Source organism: Chroicocephalus ridibundus, chromosome 8, assembly GCF_963924245.1.
Source record: "Chroicocephalus ridibundus chromosome 8, bChrRid1.1, whole genome shotgun sequence".
NCBI lineage: Eukaryota > Metazoa > Chordata > Aves > Charadriiformes > Laridae > Chroicocephalus > Chroicocephalus ridibundus.
In genome coordinates this window covers 52,971,240-52,990,892 of record NC_086291.1, presented here as the reverse complement: position 1 = coordinate 52,990,892, position 19,653 = coordinate 52,971,240, and the positions used below count along the sequence as shown (strand labels likewise).

The 19,653-nt window shown below is 45.3% G+C and overlaps 1 protein-coding gene across 2 annotated transcripts; it reads right to left on the bottom strand.

Annotated features, from left to right (window-relative positions):
- Positions 1-735: 735 nt before the first annotated feature.
- On the bottom strand, positions 736-16,573 carry DHRS7B (dehydrogenase/reductase 7B). 2 transcript variants are annotated; one of them, XM_063344510.1, is made up of 7 exons: positions 14,391-14,650; positions 9,865-10,040; positions 8,112-8,227; positions 7,197-7,407; positions 6,422-6,514; positions 4,790-4,942; positions 736-4,438 (listed from the first exon to the last, which is right to left on the bottom strand). In XM_063344510.1, exons 2-7 carry the CDS (start codon positions 10,013-10,015, stop codon positions 4,233-4,235), a joined length of 930 nt encoding a protein of 309 aa, XP_063200580.1. In that variant the 5' UTR covers positions 10,016-10,040; positions 14,391-14,650; the 3' UTR covers positions 736-4,232. The 2 variants fall into 2 exon arrangements, with proteins under 2 accessions (XP_063200580.1, XP_063200579.1); XM_063344509.1 differs by lacking the exon at positions 14,391-14,650 and adding an exon at positions 16,487-16,573 and having other exon boundaries at positions 738-4,438.
- Positions 16,574-19,653: the final 3,080 nt, after the last annotated feature.

The following is a 19,653-nucleotide window of genomic DNA, read 5'->3' as shown; positions in this document are numbered from 1 at the left end:
GTAATTATTTATGCATGCTCACACACAGACCTGATACTGCTCTTGGCCGTTGCACGTGGCAGCAGCGTCCATGTTACTTCACCATATGATGAAGGAATAGCTGTAGAGTGTTGCTTTCTCTCTTGACTAGCTCTATTTCTTGGAAGAGGGCTTACTTGTTACCCCAGTGTTTCTATCTTTTTGGTAATTGCTTAAACATCGATGGTTGGGACTAAAGGGGTCCAAATCCTCTGCTGCCCTGCCACCTCCAATCACTGTTTCTCTGCACAATGGAGACAACACTAAGTTTCCAGCTGCAAACACATTCTGCTTAGTGCCTGTACAAGTTCTTTCCAACGTGGATGCATCTCCACTGAAATGTGTTGTAGTGGGTGCAGCTGAGGACTGCCGAGGTGGGAGTCCAGCTCTTTCCTTTGTGCTTTGTTACGGCTGTGCCCTGACTACACGGTTCCACGGCTCTTGCTTGGAACACACGCTTCGGGAGCTGCCTGCTGTTGCTGCAAGGCACCCACCTGATTGTATCTTTTGACCGTGTTATCTGAAATTTTAGAATTCTCGTGTGCTAATGCATCTTTTAGCTCAAAACTGTCAAAATCTTGTTCTCAGAATGGGAAGTATTTACTGTTTTGCTAGATCTGCCAGTTACTTTTAAAAGATAAGGGCTCGCTTTCTATAATCTCCTCCTACCAGCTGGAAAACAGGCGTGGCTTGCATTTAGGAGGCCAGCTTGGCACAGCTTCAAGTGTTATGATCTGAATACGAGAGCAAAGCCCTGTAATAAAAACTGCCTGCACGCAGGTGTACGTGCTGCTTGCTTCAGTGGTAGTCGCAGTCTGACCTCCACAGCTGAAGCGCTGACCTTGGAAGGGAGTCATGAGGTCAGACACCAAATTCAGTAGTTCTATCTTTATCTTTCCAAATTGCGACGGCAGGCACTCCTCCTCTCCTCCAGACTGCAGCGGGCTTTTCTGGCTGCGGTTCCAACTGGTCCTTTTCTGCTGATGCAGCTTTTGTTAGCGGGGCGTGCGTCCCCGTCGTGTGCCTGCTGGGCAGACAGGGTTTGCTGGGAGTTCTGAGCAAGTACTTTTACCTCCCACAGAGGCAGCCGTACCTGAGCAGGCACATGGGCTGGAGGAAACTCCTGTGGCATCGAGACACTTCTAGGTGGCAACAACCCTTTGCCTCTTTTGCTGGTACAGTGGCCGAGTTGTCTCCCTCCAAGGTTAAAAGAAGCTGGGATCTGGAGCGTCCCTATTTATAGCAACAATGTACAGTTGCCTTGGCAGAGAGGAGGGGAAGAAATGCAACTACTTCATCTCGCTGCGGTTAGGCCAAGACCGCTGGGCAGGCTGCCTTTCGAGCCCTGACATTGTTTGTTTCTAAAGTCCCGTCTGCTGGATGAATTTTAAACTAGTGGCAGATCTGCCATAGCTAATACGTACTTTATTGCTGCAGGCAGCCCCGAAATATCCTTGTGCTGGCCACACAAAAGACGTTCCTGCTCTTTTTTTTAATCAATGCTGAATAATTTTCAGGGCTGTTAGTTCTTTTTCTTCACCAAACCTCTGTGGTCTTCGCACTTTTTTTTGTATTAAGCTTTCCCTTGCCTGGAATAATCACTGGCAGAAGACTAACCCTTGGTAGGCTCCCTAAACGCGTGGTTTGCATCAAAGACTCCGGAGTTAAAAATAAGTGAGTTCCCTGTGGTCTCTTATTGCAGGAGAAAAGGTGAAAAGTCAGCTGAGCTCTCACAACAGGTAGGTCTGTTTTAAAAATGCACCTTTTTGCTCCATTCTGAGGTGGAGAGGACACATATGGGGGGTTAGAGGGGTTTGTTTTCCAAGAAGTATTAGTGATAATGTAGCTGAAATGCTCGGTGAGATCCTGGTTATTAGTAAGTCAGTGCTGTAATATGCAAGGTGACCTGGGAGGATGAGAGGGGTCTCGAGGGTCGTGTGTTTCAGTGCGTTTCCATGAGGTGGTTGCTGTTACCTGCCTTCCCCCGCGCCACGGCTGTGGGTTACAGCGGCTGGGGACAAACCTCCCTTTCGAAAGCCTTTGCTGCCCATCCTGACCATCGTGGGGGTGCTCTGAAATGGAGTGTGCTACGGTCCTCTTGTCAGAGAGGGTATTTTCTTTCAAAGGGGAATGTGCGCACTCCCAGTAACCGCTGACTTGGAGCTGTAGCTCAAACAGTAACTACTGTAACTCCCCACATGCAACTTTTTTCCTCAGGCCTGACATGTTCCACCCCTCAGCTCCCTGGATGATAACACAGAAATGCAAAGTAGCCCCTTGGTCCTTCCTGGGTGGCCGTGACCTGAAACACCAGAAGACAGAGCAGCTGGACAAGACTGGCAGGAGTACTGTATTTTGCCAAGAAATGGAGGACCTGAACACGCAAAATGTGAAAGGAAAAGCACAACTAATGCTTACAGGAACTCCCCTTGCGGCAAGGGAGGGAAGGTAATGTCTTGGTTTCCTACCATAACAGGGGAAAAAAAGATATATACACCTGAAAGCTTCAACTTACAATTTCAGCCCTAGGCCTTTACGTAGCACATCTGCAACCTCAGCCACAGTGAAACGGCAGAGGATGTCCTAACCGAGCAGCAGCATTGTGATCATTAAACACGTCCTGGTCATCACCTGGAATGGATTCCGAGATCACTTATAAATCTGTAGTGGTCAGGAAAAGGCGTTGCGAAGGAGAAGGTCCTGCTGAGCCTGCACACCTGTATCAGAATTTCAGTATGACTGATCCTCTGTGTGGATGCACACTGTCTCCTGTAAAGCAGATGATGTAAAGAGGGCTGGGATGAAGTATGTTGTGCTGCATCTCCTACTGGTACAGTAGAACCTTGCAGGAATGTAAGAAAAGAAAAACAAAACCCTCCTGCTTTCCCTTTAATTTTACCTGCTGTGAGGAGCTGAAGTAGAACAAAGGATTAATTTCATAGCAATGTAATTTATTTGTCATCAGATGTGCACTCACAGGCAGGACATACAAGGCAGTACACATGGAAAATGCTGGTAAGTGCATGGAGGCGGCAGCAGGGCTCTGGAGCTTGGTTCCTATTAGTAGGCTTTCTTTCAATTACAAGTTAAAAAAAGATTATTTCTGTCCTTATTGAACGATCTCTGTGCAGCCACTCCTTTTCCGTAGTGGTGCTGTATCCCTCACAACGTGAGGAGAAGGGGTAAAGAATGGAACACGGCATTCCCTCAGGCTGTCAGACTCCCTGAAACCTGTGATACCAGGCAGGTATCATTCCCCCGCTGGCTGTGATCCTAATTAGCATCTGTGATTACTTTAAAACAGATGAGAACTAAGGGGCTATCTCCTATACTGTCCACCCAGCGTGCACAGATTCTCCTCCGCTTGCCTGGCACCTACAGAATTGCACATACACTGTGCTCTAGGCCTGCAGGTGGACCAGGTGTGCCACTATCAGCTGCACAGGATTTACACCCAAGAGCATACCTTGCTGTGCTGCATTCCATCTGCTCAGTGCTTCCCTGCATTCACTTGTCTGGGGTTAATACTGTACTGTCAGGTAGTCCAGAGTTAAATGTCCCCGTACATCAGTAAGGCATGATTCAGATAAAATAATCGCCAAATAAAACCTACATTTTTACATCAGTTACTTTAAAAGTGGCACTGGACTTGACTTTAGCTTGACATCTGATTTGCATGTTAACAAGCAGAGGCTCTGTGAAGCTTCCCATTTCAAGCAACATGTTCTGGATCAGGTTGGAAGGAGTGGGAAGGAGACACTGATCATGAGAGCTCCTAGCCAAGGACTGCATTTCAGGGGGGCCGTGGGGTGGGGAAAGCTGAGATCTGTTCGTGTGAAGGCAAACCAGGTGGGCTGTATTTGTAGCAGGGCAGTAAAGCTGAGCATGCCTGGAGTGAGGTGAGGTAAGGTAAGGTGCTGTCTTCCAGCACATGGGCCTCCCCTGCTCCGAAGGGTCTTCCCTTGAGTTACCCTCCCCTGCAGCCTCAGCTCTCCCCCTTTGTCCAAGCACCCCTCTTCAGGTGAGGTTTAGTTGCTGTCTTCCACCAAGCGGGCCTGCCCTCATGTGGGGGAAACCGCTTCCCACTCTCCATGCAATGGTAAATTGCAGCATTTTGAGAAAGGTTTTTCCTGCAGGAGCACCTCCACTGATGTCCCAGCCAAACTGCAGGGGGTCAGCCTCTCCCTACAGTTACTGCTCGAATGAGCTGAGCTCTAAGAGTCCTTTGCTTTTCTCTCCTTTTTTGCTCTAGCTGCCATTAAGGTGAAGAAGAGCCTGGGGAAGATGTTTCGCAGGTAGACAGCCAGGGAGGGCGTTAGGCCAGCTACAAGCACTTCCTTCTTCTTCTGTCCCACTGCATTGAGAACCACCTGAGCGACCTCTGCGGCTGTCTGTCCTTCGGCGGTGTTCTTGTCCATAACTGCCAAAGGAAAGCTGAGTAAGCACCAGCGCCAGCAGGTAAGCCCACGTTTAAGTACCTTTCCTAGGAATGCTCTGTTCTAACTGTATGTCGCAGCTTGTATGGTTTTGGTTTTTACACCAGTTGTGTACGGGAGCGCAGGCAGATATAATTCATGGTCAGGCTAGAAGTCAGTAATTGCTGTCTAGGAAGGCTAAATTTTGGGGGTTACTGTTCCTACCCTGCATCCAAAGTTGTCTTTTGATACTTCAGGGCTAACCTGTGTCCCCACCAGAGGCCATATGTTGCAAGTGCACTTTGGAGTAACTCAGTGAGGTGGAGATGCTCTAGATATAGGGCAGAAAATCTCACCTCCATAGCGAGATCCATCTGCTGTTACAGCATTGAGAGAGAGGTTTGTCTGAATGTATCCAGGGCTTACAACCGTCACATCAATGTCATACTGCTCTACCTCTGCTCGTAGACAATCAAAGAAGGCCTGGGTAGCATGCTTAGAGGCAGCATCTGAAAAACAGGAAAAGGACTATGCACTACAGAGAAGAAGCTGAAGGAAGATTGACTCCCCTGAATGGGTTTTTCACTGCAATGCAGCCACTTCTCAGTAAGAACGCAGCAGCTGTTTTCCAGCTTCTAGGTTCGGTGTTTTGTTTTTTTTTTAGTGAATGGCAGCAACAGGTAGTGGGAGTGAGAGGCAATTTAGGAAGGCAAAATGTAAATACTCAAGTTGGAAACTGGCTAGGATCCTGAGCTTAATATCACAGCCATGCTAAAGCACCACGGAGTGAACCCGAGCTGCCTCCCACTCAGGATAAAGGAGACACGAAGCCTGGCTTGGGAAGCATTTGATAGGACGGGCTGGGGGAATGTGGTGCCAGCAGAGGAGGGCAGAGCTGGCATTCGCTGCCAAGTGCTCTGCTGGCCTACCCGCGCTGAGCCCTACGGACTTGCCGAGCAGGTTCAGGGCTTGGCTGCACACAAGTCCAAACCTGATCACACAAGCAGACAGGAACAGAGAAGTGTGGCCTAGGGCAGGATTTCCCCCTCTTAAACGGCCGAGTGACTCCTTTTGCTCACTCCCTTTCCATGTATGCTTGGTCACTACCACTGTGACTGCCATCACCTCAGCACGGCTGCAGGGCTGACGCCGGCAGCACAGAGCTTGGGGCAGGCTGCACACCCAGTCTGAGGACCTAGGCTGAGCTGAGCTCCGTGCTGCCGGGGCCGTGCAGCTCTGGGCACTGCGAGCAGCCTAGAAGCTCTTCAGAACACACTCCTCGGTGCAATCGTACCCCCATCATCTGCGAGACCAGATGGCCCAGACATTCCAGGCTCTCCTTCACTCTACATCATGCCCTACCACTCTTCTGCCATCCTCACTGTACTTTCCCATTTTTATGTTTATTTTCAGTGATTTACAGATGCTTGTATGCCAAACGGTCTCCTCCTAGTTCCTCCATCTTTTATAAGGCTTTCTCCAGTAATCTCACCAATATTATTTCTTGTCTTAACTGATTTAGCATGAAGAGTTTGCTGGATCAAGGTAACTGTTTAGGCTTTTATTTTTGGCGTTGGTTGTAATATGGCACTTCACAACTTATTAAAACAAAAAAGTCCCTACTTTCGTATAGGAGATTAACCAGGCAAACAGCAAGGATAAAATGCAATAAAATTATGGAATTAATCAGAAAGTTTATAGGAAATCTCAAGTGTTAAGACAGGAATATCAAACTGTTTTCAAGACACTGAAAACATATTCTCCTTCCCCATCCCTTAACAACTTTAGGACAGGGCTAAGATTTTGTATTTGAGAGTGCCTTCCTCAACAGCTGTGGGTGATTTGTGACCACATTAAGAATGATGCACAGCTCTGCCTTCCCTGCATGCAGCCAGCTCTACAGAGAGCTAAATGTGGAAGCAGTAGCCAAGTATTCATTCAGTATGCTGCCCAAATATGTCTTCCCCATCTTCTGTGGAGGTACTTACATGCAGATCTGAAAGGAATGCTTATTTTGCCTTGAACGCTGCTGATGGCCACAATGTGGCCTTGTCTCCTCTTGATCATGGAGGGGAGAAGTGCTAGAAAAGACAGAAAAGACCCATTCAGAATAACAGTCCTGCCATTACTGCTGTCAAGAATCAATGCTTTCAGAGCATTCAAAGATGCCTAAGTGAATTGCAGGATCCTCATTCAGTGTAGGGGCTGTGCAAGGGATAGCGCTTAGGATGCCTCTAACTGAAGCTCGAGTCTGGCTGGGACGTTCACCTATCGGGAGACTCCTTGTGCCAGTGAGGCTGCGCAAAGGCTGCTGTCGCTGTGATCTCCCACAGGCAGGTCAGCAGGACTTGCTCTTTTCTGCCACCAGCACTCTTTCCAATTCCTGCAGCTGACACACTCCAGGCTGAACTGCCTGTGTAACCAAAGCTTCCTAGGAAAGCTACAGCTTCACCTAAACCCATACTGTGTTCTCTAGGGTTTTATCGGAGCAGACGGGTTAACCATATCGTTCTATGTAAGTTCCTGCCAGACTAGAGTCAGGAGTTGTTTTAAAAAAGGTTGTACCTCTAATTAGGTACTTCCCGTGCAGTCACGCCCAAGCACCAACTTTAAGCCTGCCCATAAAACAAAACTTTCCTCCCCTCTTATACTGTGCTGTACCAAATACAATTACAAACGGAAGTGAAGCTGTGCTTAGTTGTGTTGGCCTGCAAAAGCTATCAGCCAAATCCACTGCCCCCCTGTAATGCGGCTCATGGGTACCTTTGGTGAGGGCTATGGGACCAAAGTAATTTGTTTCCATCACTTTCTTATCCACGTCCAGTCCTGTGTCCACAATTGTGCCTCGGAAACTGATGCCTGCATTGTTGATCAGTATGTCCACGTGACCCAAGTACTTCAGGATCTCTTCAGCAGCATTTAGGACAGTTTTAGTGTCCGAGAGGTCAAATACCACAGTGTGAGGTTTGTGTGTCTGTGAATAAACAAAAGTTGGCAAAAGACCAGTTCAGGCTGTGCTGTATGTGCTGCATGTTCACGCTTACGATGGGATTTCCCAGCTCTGGAGTGCAGAAGCAGGGCCGTCCAAACCTTGTGCAACTAGGGTGCCGCAGTTCCATTTGGTAGGAACACGTGAAAGAAGCAAGTTGTGCTGTCATCTTTCTCTGCTCCTGTAACCTGTCCCTTACACCAAAGCCTAGGAAAGGGGCAGGTGAGGTCTTCCTCAAGTACTAAAGTTTGCTATTGTCCTGTTAAAGAAGATGCATCTGAAATAGTAAAAAACTTAACCAGTGTGTCGTCTTCAGAAGCCAGCAATACCTTTTTTAGCCACTGCCAGAAGAATTAGACATCAAAAATAAAAGACAACTCAAGGAAAGTCACTTTTCCAGATTCAGTATATGATATCCAGATGCAAGGGGGTGTGGGCACTCTGCACTCTCCTATGCTTCCACTTCTATTACAAGGCAAGGACTCTTTCAGCTGGCTTATTTTTGTAGGGTTTTTACAAGATATGACATGTCAGCTTCACATACTCCTACAATAGCAATATGTATCCCTAACCGCAGAATTGCGTTTTTCCTGTTGCTCAACCCACAAGCAATTCCGTAACTTCTGTAATAACACTAACAGAAATCCCAGCCACACGAGACAACAAACCTCTCTTTCTTCCACACTTACGTTCTTTCGGTGATTGGTCATGGTAGAAAGCTCCTGCATCAGGTCTTTGAGTTTCTCGCTGTCTCTGCCACAGAGCACCAGCTTGGAGCCAGCTGCATGGAAGGCTTTCGCACATTCTTTGGAGGAAGCAAGGAAGAGAGAAAAGTAGATATTTGAATGAGGGAGACAAACAGCAGATCCACATCGTACCTGGTGATAGGCTAAAACGTTTTTTAGCTGGTAAGGGTCTAAGGTGGCTTTATTACTCCTGAGTGATAGGCTGATTTACAGTGAAGTCGTAGCAAGATGCCACTTTGCTGTGACTTTGACAGACGTGACAGTGGTGAGGCAGCTGGTGTGCTCACGGTTACTGTGCTGGTTATGCAGTTATTGTGCTGTCTATGCATCCTCCCCTATCAGCTGGTCGAATTTCCATGTGCCTCTTAATTTTTGACTATATGCCCTTCTTAAGAGGGACTGCTGTTACCTTGTGTGTCATCTAATGCAGCAGGGCCTAAGCTTAGGGATTTCGGTTTTAGTGAACACCTCTAAAGGTTTTGGAAGCCTTGGAGCTAATGGCTTCATCAAGGTGATGCTCTTCATCAGGCTGAAGAAGGGAGGCCATGCTCTTGTCCTCCTTTCAGTGCTACCAGCTACTGAGGCAATTGCATGTTCTTTTACCCTACCCCTCTGTGATCCAGTGAGACAAATTGCTTATTTGTGCAAGAGATAACAGTGGATGATAACAAAGAGTGTTTAAGAACACACAGTCATTAGAGGTGGTCTAGTATGTTAATAACTGGGAGTGAGGGGAAGAGCGTAAGATCTTGCCAATGCGTCAATAAATAAGGGAGGAAACTTCACTGTACAGTGCTGGAAATCTAAACCCAACAACACACAGCGCTTTATCTGCAGCCTGTGACAGCTGGAAGGTCCCTCCTGAGATACTAGTTCTGTCTCTTCTTGATGTGGAATACAAATTTTTTTACCTCTCCCAGCTCTTTGGTTGTGACAGGCAGCGAGGACCATTTCACCTCCTTTGGCCATTCAGTTACTGAACAGCACTATCCTCAATGACAAACTCACATGCAAAGACGGCATCAATTTAAGCTCTATTTATTTTATGAATGTACTCATCCTAATGAAAGGCCTTGATAGCAGAGAGCACCTTGTCTTCTCTTCAAGAAGCTTTTAAAGCAATTATAGAAAGCAGAATTAGAGAACGTATCAACTCACACAAAGAATACCCTTTATTTGGAAAAAAAACCCTCTGTTTTTATTTAGGAAGAAATACTCACTGGTGTTAATGTTGCCACGAGCTTGAATTTAGAATGGATGAATTTGTACCAAAAGAGAAAAGGTACCTTAATTTGGGGATGAGGGGCAGGGAGGAAGAGTGGAAAGTATGGCAGGATATCTGGAAATACAACAAACACGAATGCAGAACACCAGTTCTGGGAAGTTTTAGAGAAATAATTTGACTTCTTGGCTTTTTCAGGATCTAGAGAAAAGACCCCTGACAGCACAAGAACAGCATACTTGTTCCTTGTTTTGATGAACTCCATTTTATACAGCATGATTAAAATTTTCCTCAACAAATTTTGAGATTTTCTTGCATCAGAATTTGTGCTGGCTATAGTAGGGTTGTGCAAGCTATGTCTCTCAAAATTCAGAGCAACAGGAACTTTTTGCTCATTGGTGCTTTATTCCAATAGGTGCCCCTTCCACAACCCTCTCCTTGTCCTGCCTTTGGGGCCCTTCTTTCGGTACCTACCTTTTCCCAAGCCAGAGGTAGCCCCTGTGATTACGACCACCGCTTCCTGAAGGTAAGCTCGCATCCGCATCCACTGCAGTAGCCTAAAAACGGCAAAGATCCCCAAGCTGCCAAAAAGCAGCGGGATGATGACTGTGCTTGTGAAATCCATGAATTTTCCTTTCTGAACAGTTTTCCTAGAGCCACAGGATGAAAGGAAACAGACCATTTCACCATCAAGAAAGATTAGCAGGGGCTTGAAAACTAGGGAAATCCTTTTTCTTAACCGAGCCTTAGACCACCAATAAACCAATCCCATCTTCAACAGATTCACTCATCCCTTCATTTAGACTTTCAAAATATCACATTGGTACCCAATTTTAAGCATTGAAATGCCAATCTGGACATCCCAGCCAGACACTTAGTAGTGGATCTTGTCAGCTGTCATGTGACAAACTTGGGTTCAGAGATGCTGTTCCCACATTTTGCTCTAGATTCACTCTCTTGTACAAAGCGTATTTAGAGTGAAAGCTCCTCAGGGCTGGGATATGTCTCTGCATTCTTCTGATTGTAATAAAACCTCTTAGATTTCTCTAGAACAGCCAGTACCGCAGTATCTACATGCCAGAGACCAGTTACTGTATATTATCCCAGATGGATATAAGCCAGTCTATCTTCTGGAGGCTCAGAGTAGGGTTTTTTTTTCTCTGAGCGCATTATTTGCTTAATGCACTGAAATCTGTGCTTCCATCTCCAGTGTCTTTCACCACCTGTTAGTAGCGACAAGTTATCTAATTTAAATGAACCACATGTCCAACCTAGCAGGCTGAAGCCTACGTTCATGCTCTTTACTTTTATGCCAATGTTAATTCTGCAGTTTAACAACATGAACCTGTGTTCTTATAAACTGAAATTAAACCTGTGAACGAAACCCAAGCTAAAGGTATCTTAGCTTGCCCTGGAATTGGATTCTGATACCAATGCGGAGCCTAAATCTCCTTGCTAAGCCATTGCCCTCAAGGGAGTAGTTTATGTTACAGCTTACTACGTGGCCAAAGAGTAAGTGATACTTCTGCTGTGAAAAAGGTCACTAATTTTCCCACTGTATATACCCCCAAGCTTTTATGCTTGATGTCACAGTAAAGTCAGTTACAACCCCTTCCTGGAATCAATACAACTTTTGGGTTGCACAGAAAGTCAAAACCAAATATTAGTATATCTTCCCTGTTGTGCAGACAGAGTTTGAATTCTTGCAGTTTGACCTGCAAGATAGGTTTTTACCAGGAAGATATCGGAAAGGTCTGGGCATGCAAATCACACAGTACTTCAAACAAAAGGACAGCATGAGAAGCAGAAAACAAGAGGTAACTAATAATGCTAAGCCAGAATTCAGTGTCATTAAGTAGGACTGAGCGTGTACGGAGCTGAGGGGATGACAGGGGCTCTACGTGCCATGGAACAGAGCTAATATGGAAAATGTCAGGCTCTTCCAGATTTCCATTAGTGGCTTGGACAGAATTCCTCAAGTAGCTGGTCAGTGACAGACTAGCTTGCTGAACCAGTAGTGAACTGTATAAAATAAGTATTTCTGGAAGTATAACTAGAACACAATAAAAAAACACATAAAGATAGCTGAGCTAGCTCTAAATAAGCTTGACAAGGTCTAAAAATAAAACCATCAAGTTAATACACAGCTCTTCTCAAGGTACTATGGAACTTTTCATTCCTGAGCTAACTCAAGTATCTACAAAGTATTTCATTGTGTAATATACTGTGTATAATGCAGCAAGACATCCAGGCAACAAGCTCCCCCGGGTGTAGGGAGTATGCCCAAAGTGGGAAATCAGAAACCCAAAAGGAGGATTAAACTCATTCCGTGCAAAGCAGTGCACGAGAACAGCACTCAGCTGCTCAGACCAGCAGCTTATTCTTCCACCTCTTTGAAAGAGCGTGTATTTTGTACTGATTTACAGCGGAGGACTGGTAGAGTTGATTTAATGCACGAAAAGAGTTTATATCACCCCTGAAATAATTTCTGGGACGCTGGCCTTCTTTAGGCTGGATACACAGGAGGTTCTCCTTACTTGTTCATGTTCAGCTAGTCATCTGAAGCAGCCGCCCTCTCTATATTGTCCCATTTATTTATTTATTTTGCTCTCAAGAGTCTCTTGAGATTCAGAAGACAAGCTGTGGGCAGGGACAACAGGTGCTGTGCTGACATTGACCAGCGTGGCTTACAGGACAGGACATTTTGGAATCAAAAATCTTCGGCTCCCATTTAGGACCTTTCGTTATTTCCAAAGTGGGAGCTGACAGGTGGAGTGGCACTTCCTTCTGAGCCCATGTTGAAGCTGAGGCATTTTCAAAATCTGGCCCTGACCAGCTTTGCTTCTCATTTCAGTAAAATGCAGATGACAGCATAAAGCAGATAAAAAGGTAACTGGGAAGAGGGGGCTTTTCTGACACCTTTTCTAACTAAACCACCCTAGGAGATGGGAGGGAGTCCCTTGTTTGATTACAGCACAGTTCTTTCACATTCTTTGTCAAAAATAAAGGTTGACTTTGCAAGGATGGAACTCTCTGCTATGGGGGCTGGTAGAAAAGAGCCCCCAAGCCAACCAACTGAAAGCTAACCGTGTTTTGGTCACGTAGCATCCATTGCTCATCAGTATGAACTAGTTATCCCTGCTTAACTTATTCCTTAATTATATCACGTATTCATCTACTTTCTAAACAAAGAAGATTTGCCTTTAATCCTTTTTTCATTTGAAAAATCTTTCCTAGCCTTTTATTGTTTTTCTTTCTCTACCCCCCCATTATATACAGGAACTGGGCAAATTACGCAGTCCCTGCTGTAAGGCTACAGCAAGCCCTGAAGCCAGCCAGCAGCAACAACCCACTTTTGCGGCTCCCAGGCTAGTATGAATCAACAGGTAACCCCGTCTGATATATGGGGAGGGGAAGTATGGGATGGGGAAGGGAAAGACTGGATGAAGGAGAGGAGCATGAGAGAGAAGGACTAGCCGATCAGAGATGGAGATCCTTTTTTATTAGGGCATACAGTTGCAGTACTTTCTTCCAAGGAAGGTACTCAAATGGCCCCTTAAAGAGAGCCCCTGATGAAGAAAATCTCAGTTCAGTCAGGGTTGAGAAAGAGGAAAACCTTGTTGAACTAAATCATTTTGAAAAGAAGAAAGAATTCCTGTAGCACTTCAGACCTACAGCAACAAGTTTTCCTTTGATTTCATAGACTAGCTTATATCATAAACCCTTGAGCCCTTACTTTAGCTTGTCATATTGAACATGCTGAAGAAAATCATTGATAAAATAAGCATCAGTGGAACAAGAGAACATGGAAATCAGCTCAAGCCACATTGCAGTATGTTCAACAATATCCATCTTACAGACCCTAGTGCCAGGCTACTGACGCAACAGGGTGGCAGTTAAGTTCTGTTCAGTTTTTGGGGTTATTTGGTGGAAAGACCAAAGGAAAGAATTGATGCAACCTAAAGAAGTTATATTCTGTTCAGCATTAGGGTTACTTGCTGCAAAAGCCAGAAGAAAAAACTGCTGCCATCTGAAGGAGAATAAGATAGATCATAGAAAAATAAAAAGAAAAAAAAGACTTGATTCACATCAACATAAATGCTAAGTTGCAAGACAAAGGCTGGGAAGAGAAGATAAAAAGCATAAAACCCAACTTAAGATAGGTGACACTCTGAAGTAGCTGAAGACATCTCAGGACAGATAATGCCATGTCACATTAAAAACATGGGGGAGGGCAGGGAACACCTGGGTTTCCACACTTAGTTCAAGATGAACTGGTTATCCTCAGACCTGCTCAAAGGTCTGAGACCCCACTGTCACCTTTGTTCACAAATGTGAGTATTCATGCCAAAAAAAAGTGTTATTAATTCTTAACAGATGATGTTTATGACACTAGGTTATTGGCAGGAGAGAAGCCACTGCTCATAATTGGTTCAAATAAGGTCCTGTAATTCTCAGTTCTCCATCCCAAAAGGCAGGACTGGAACATGCCAGTTATTAGACAGCAGAAATAAGAACACTGATAACGTAAGCAAATACAGATGATTGGAAGCTTTTTGAAAGGCTTACCATAAAATAAATCACAGAAATCCATTAAAAACAACAAAAAAAATGCTCTTTAAAATAAAACTGGATGTTATCCCATAAAAGCCAGGACAATGATTTCTGAAGGAACAAGGATCTTGTTAATAAGGTCAAGAGTGCACTAAAGGCAGCAAAGATGAGATCAAGTCCTAAAAGAAACTAAAAGGGTGATAGTTTCCCTAAACAACACCTATTCTCCTTTAGCTTCAGCCATTTAGAATCACAATGTCCTTTACATGACAAATGGCAGCAACTGGGAGGCTATTTTCAGAAATCAAAAGGTGTTATTTAAAAGGTGGGGGGATAAAAGGAAGGAATAAAAATATTTTTTTCTAAAGAAGCCCTTGTCCAGAAGCACAGCAGCTTTAAGTTTGATTAGCTACCAACTTTAGTCTGAAGAAAGCACAATATCCTACCTTTGAAAAGAACTGACTTGCCAGTGACTCTGTGAGACGGTGTCTCCCTCCGGTCTTTTAACAGGACAGACCTGACTTAAATTTGGAAATGGCAGCAGTCCAAGCAAATGCGCTCTGTCCAATGCTAGCGCAGCCAAGAACAGCCTCTAAAAGCAAACCTCAGGAATACAGTCTGTGACCTTTGAAACGTGGGGGTAATTTAACCCCCAGATTAAAAAGATAGAGGTGAATTCAAAATGATACAAAATTTACAATGACCCCCTGGTTATTTCTAGTACTAAGCAGATAATTTCTAGTATTGAATACAGAACATCCATAAAGACCAATACCAGTCTGTCCACGCTCTAGATGGGGAAGAAAAAAAAAAGGCAATTTATTAATCATCTGCAATCCCTATTACTGTAATTAGTTTTGGGGCATATGCTGATTTTATAGAGCACACTCTAAAATGGATATGATGCTAATTAAAAGAAAATAAACTTTTAAATTCTTCCCTTTGGATTCTTGAGAACGTTGAGCACAACTGAACGGACAGATGAGTTTCTCATCACACTCTGCATCAAAACCCGGCATTTACTGGGGAAATGGGCATTCCCTCCAGCAGGCGAAATTCACTAAATCCCTTATAAGCCATGTTTGACAGGAGAAAAATGAGCATTACTTGCATTTTATGTAAGCTAAACAGTTTTACTGACCCAACTGCTTTGGAAAGAAACTGAAATCAAACTTACAGGCATCTAAGCCAGGGGGAAAAAAAAAAAAAGTCATATAGCATTGCCTGTTAAATCAGTGATTTAATATAAGCCAATGGAAAAGTTGCTGACAATTTCTCTGATGCACAAGATCCCCATAAATGGTTAAGTACAACTTCAAAAAACTCATTCAAAACCCAATGAGAAAAGACAGCGATTACATTAATTCAAACAACTGAATTACTGAAATGCCAGTGTGCACTTATGTGCTTACATAATCAGCTTTCATTCCAAACTTTATCACCAGTAAATAACGTAAAAAATACACTGCGGTCATCAGAAACCAGTAAAACTCCTAAGAAGGAACGCGGAGACAGAGCTCCTCACTACACTACAACCATTTTGAACAGAGAAGGGGTTCAGGAGCAGGAATACAGTAACCCAGCTGGAATTCTCAAAACAAATTATGGCAACTGGTATTATGAAGAGTGCCACGGAAGTGCTACGCACCAGTAGCTGGTAGGTCTCATTCTAAGTAGCTGGCAACAATGAACAATTATTTAGGTTTGCTGAGGGGTGGGTAAGTATCAGTTGTAATATTTTGAATTGACTTTTTCTAGTGCAGTTTGAACAAGCTACCATCTCGCGAGCATTACTTGAAGCAACATCTGCTGTATTTCAGTAGTCATTCAACCGGCATCCTGCTTATGTTTTTACATAATTGTTATGCAAAACAACCACCTCGCCCTATAGTACGAGGAGGGGAGAATGTTTCTAACACATAAAAAACAGACTGGACTTGAGAAACCATCTTCTCATAAATCTTCCTGCCACTTTTATTCGAGTTATAAGCTTCATTTCAAACCCTCACCTCAAAAATCTATTGGTGTGTTTGTGACACACACTCTATTGGTGTGTTTGTGACACAAACAAAGGTAAGTAAAAGTGGCATAATTAGAAAATTAAAACGTTTGCTGTGCCAAAACACGTATTTCGCAGGCATTTACCAAATCAAGAATCACCTAAAACGTAGTGAGAATAAAACTTGGCCTAGCGTCTCTCCCCGCCCTGATCTGTATGTAGATATATATTTAATAGCTGTGCAGTGATGAACTATGCACTCGAGAGCACAGCGTTTCCCTGCGCATGTATAAGGCCAGGTTCGCCCAGCCTCGCGCGTCTGCCAGCCGTCCCTCCCCCGGAGGAGCGCACCCGCAGCCCCCGCGGCACCTCCCGGTGGGTTCCCCGGGGAGGTATCGGCGGGCGGAGGTGGGCAAGGCCGCAGGGTGACAGCGGGCTGACAGCAGCCCCGCTCGCTACTGAGGGGCTGCCTCCCCGCCGGGAAGGGGCCGGGGCTGGGACCAAGCGGAGCGGGAGGCCCTAGGGGGGGAGACCGGGCCCTACCTGGCTACCGCTGTCACCATGACCACCGCCGGAAGTGCCGCCAGGCTGCGCATGCGCCTGAGGCGCCGCCGGGGAGAGGCGGGACTTCCGCCAGCGCGCCCAATGACAGACGGCTCCTCCGCCACGCCAACCGGAAGTGCCCCTGCGGGTGTTCTGGCTTACCCGCTGGGCCGAGGCGCGGGGCCCGTTCCGCCCGCGGCAGCTCCAGGGCTCAGGGGTGTCACCCGGGGAGCGGGGCTCCGGCTCTCCCCACGGGCGTTGCTTATCCCCTGCTTCCTCCCAGGGTCGCCTCCGGCCCAGCTGCTCGGTGGGGTTTGCCGGAGCGGGCGGGGAGCGCCCGAGCTCCGTCCCTGGGGCAAGGGAGGGCCAGGATATGGGTAAGGGGGAAAAACGGGTTGGTGGGTGCAGGTTGGCTTTGCCAAACCTCTGCACCTGGGGCTTATTTTTACCGTCAGACTCAAGACATAGAAATTTGGCTGTTCGGAAGCAGCAGAGCTGGGCGGGCTGTATCTGTGGCTTGTTTTGGGGGAGTCTTCTGTAATTACCGATTTGACCTCCGAACAGGGTCTTTGACGAGCTTGGAATGGACCCGTTTGAAATGGTCATTATTTTATGTGGACTGACCTATATTCTCTTCGTTTCTTTGACATCTCTGCCTGAAAGTTGAAGATGGAGAAACTGCTTGCAGTGAGACTGTGCAATACGTGACTGTGAGGAAGAATGGATGCCAAATTCCTGTACAAGGAGACAAAGAGGCATTTCTGCAGAGTGCCTTTCAAAGCCATGGTTGGGGAAAAATCTTACTTCTCCGTTTTTAAATGAGCTGTTTGCAGTGATGCTCACAGACTGCAGTGGTGGTATGGAAACATTTCAGTTTGTCTGTGATGAAATGGGGCCTGAATGTGCTACAGGTTCTGTAGCTTTAAATCTCCTTGTTGAGGCAATGGCACTGAAAACGGGCTTTAGAGCTGGCCAGGTGGTAGCACAAACCTGACCAGGCCTTTGGAAACCTAGGGCCCCACTGATCCCAAAGTCCAAATGGACTTGGTGTAAGAAGCTTTCACCCTCAGGAAGAAAAGGGTGCACAGTTTCATCCCAGGACAGGGATCTTTCCCACCTATTTGTTGTGGTGTGCGTGAGCAAAAGATACGTTTCTGGAGGCAGTTGGAAATACTTTAGCATTATCCAGAGACAAAAGCAGTTAATCCCAGATGTCTCTTCTCTGTGAACAGCAGCGAGATAAGCAATAGCTTTTTACGTCAGCTATTTGAAAGACAGTTTTATCATAAGTTTTTATAAGAGTGTTCTGCTCCTCTCTTATAATAAGGAAAAATACACTGAAACTGTTAATTCATTTCAATAAGTTTGCCATTAGTAAGGGATCAATATTTCAGGAAAAAGGAGAAAAGAATTCAGGATCTTCCTATAAAAATCGCATTCTGAAAGGTGTAATGGTAATGGCTGGTTTTGGCTTTAGGACCAATATGAAATTAAAGGAAAGAATCAATTATATTTACACAAATGATACTGAAAAATAAAAAACAGAAGAAGGTGATTTATGTCATGGCAACTTTACTGGGAAGCTGTAGTCAGTTCGGTCTTCTGAAAATTGGAGCTGGACAAGGCATTTCAGATCATCTTTCCCACCAAAGCAGGGCAGGATGAGATGTAGCCTAATGCCTTCTCTTTCTTACAGGGCAGTAGTTGCTTGAGAGCTCTGTCCAAGCTCCTGTGGTCGTTTACCTGCTATCTGCCAGCCTGTTTATTTTAACAGGGAATAGTCTGTCACCAGAAGTTGTGGTGAAGTTGTGGTGGTGAAGTTGTTTGAAACCAAGTGCCCTGCAGTGATTGTTCGAGTAGCGAGTCATATAGCAAAGGGCTAGACTGGAGTCGCAATTAGAGAAGGAAATTCATTGAACTAAGGCTCGACTTTGTTGCTTTGATTGGGATTCTGTTTTCTTAGCTTAACCTAGTGTAATTAGCAACAAATTCAGTGTTGATTTAAACCTGCTGATTCACACGTTGCATGGCAGTTGGGTGAATTACTTATGCCTTTCTTCTCAGAAACATTAGAGGGGAGTCTATCCTGAATCAAGGACGTTTGTTTTAGAGACCATACAGGCCTGACTGGTGAATGTTGGTATAGTCTTCTAAAACTATGCCTGTTGTTTTTATTAGCACTGGGTCTGCTCTTTTCTTTCTCACTGTGTCAAGCCAGAGCTGCAAAGGGCTGGAATCCTTTTAGCATTTTACTTCCGTGACAAACATCCTGCTGTTCTGTCACTGCCCTCCTGAAACGTAGGAGCTCTTTTTTGACGGGGGAAAATACCTCCGAACTGAAAGAACTGTTTGCAGTCGTGTTTGGTGACATCTGCTTTACTGCAAGCATCACTGAATGCAAATCTACAGCCTTTTAACCCTATTCTCTAGGGCAGCAATTTTGTGCTCTAGTTCTTCCACACTCTTATTTGTCACCTTTTTCCAAGGGGTATAAGATGTAGCTTCTCTCTTAAAGAAAAGCTTTGGTTGCTTACACGACAAGCGAAGATCTGTGCAGAGATCCCCATAGGGTAACAAAAACCTTACCCAGGGAAAACATCCTTGAACTAGTTTGAACTGAAAGCTCCAAATTTCACTGTGCCTTTGGCTGGAAAATGTAAATGTTCAAAGTGCTGGGGCATGATTAAAGATTTTTCTTGTCTCAGCCTCTGATGCAAGAGGGCAGACTCTCCCCCTCCCCTCCCTGCTTGCATAGATTTGCTTTGTAGGAGTGAATGAAAACAGACTTGGGTGTTAGGGGAAGAAACAGGATCTAAGGTAGAAAATAGAGAAAGAAGGGCTTCGGCTTCTTGGAGCTTTTTCCATTCTTTGCCCCTGCAGCTCTGTGCAGATCAGTCGTCTGTGACCCTTCCAGGCAGCGGACCCGAGAAGATGGTCCTCATTTTTGTGCCAGTTACCGTTCTGGTTTGGAACTGGGCTCAGACTTGAGGACATCAAACACCTTTTGGGGGAACTCTTGCTGGACACCAGTCTCTCAGCTCTTCTCGCTGGCAGAATTTTGCTCTAGGTTCAGTTCACTGCACTCACAGGTTTTTGCAGCACCCAGGTCTTTTTTTTTTTTTTTTTTTTTAGTTTCTAGGAGGCTTGGTTCCAGTTTTTTATAATTA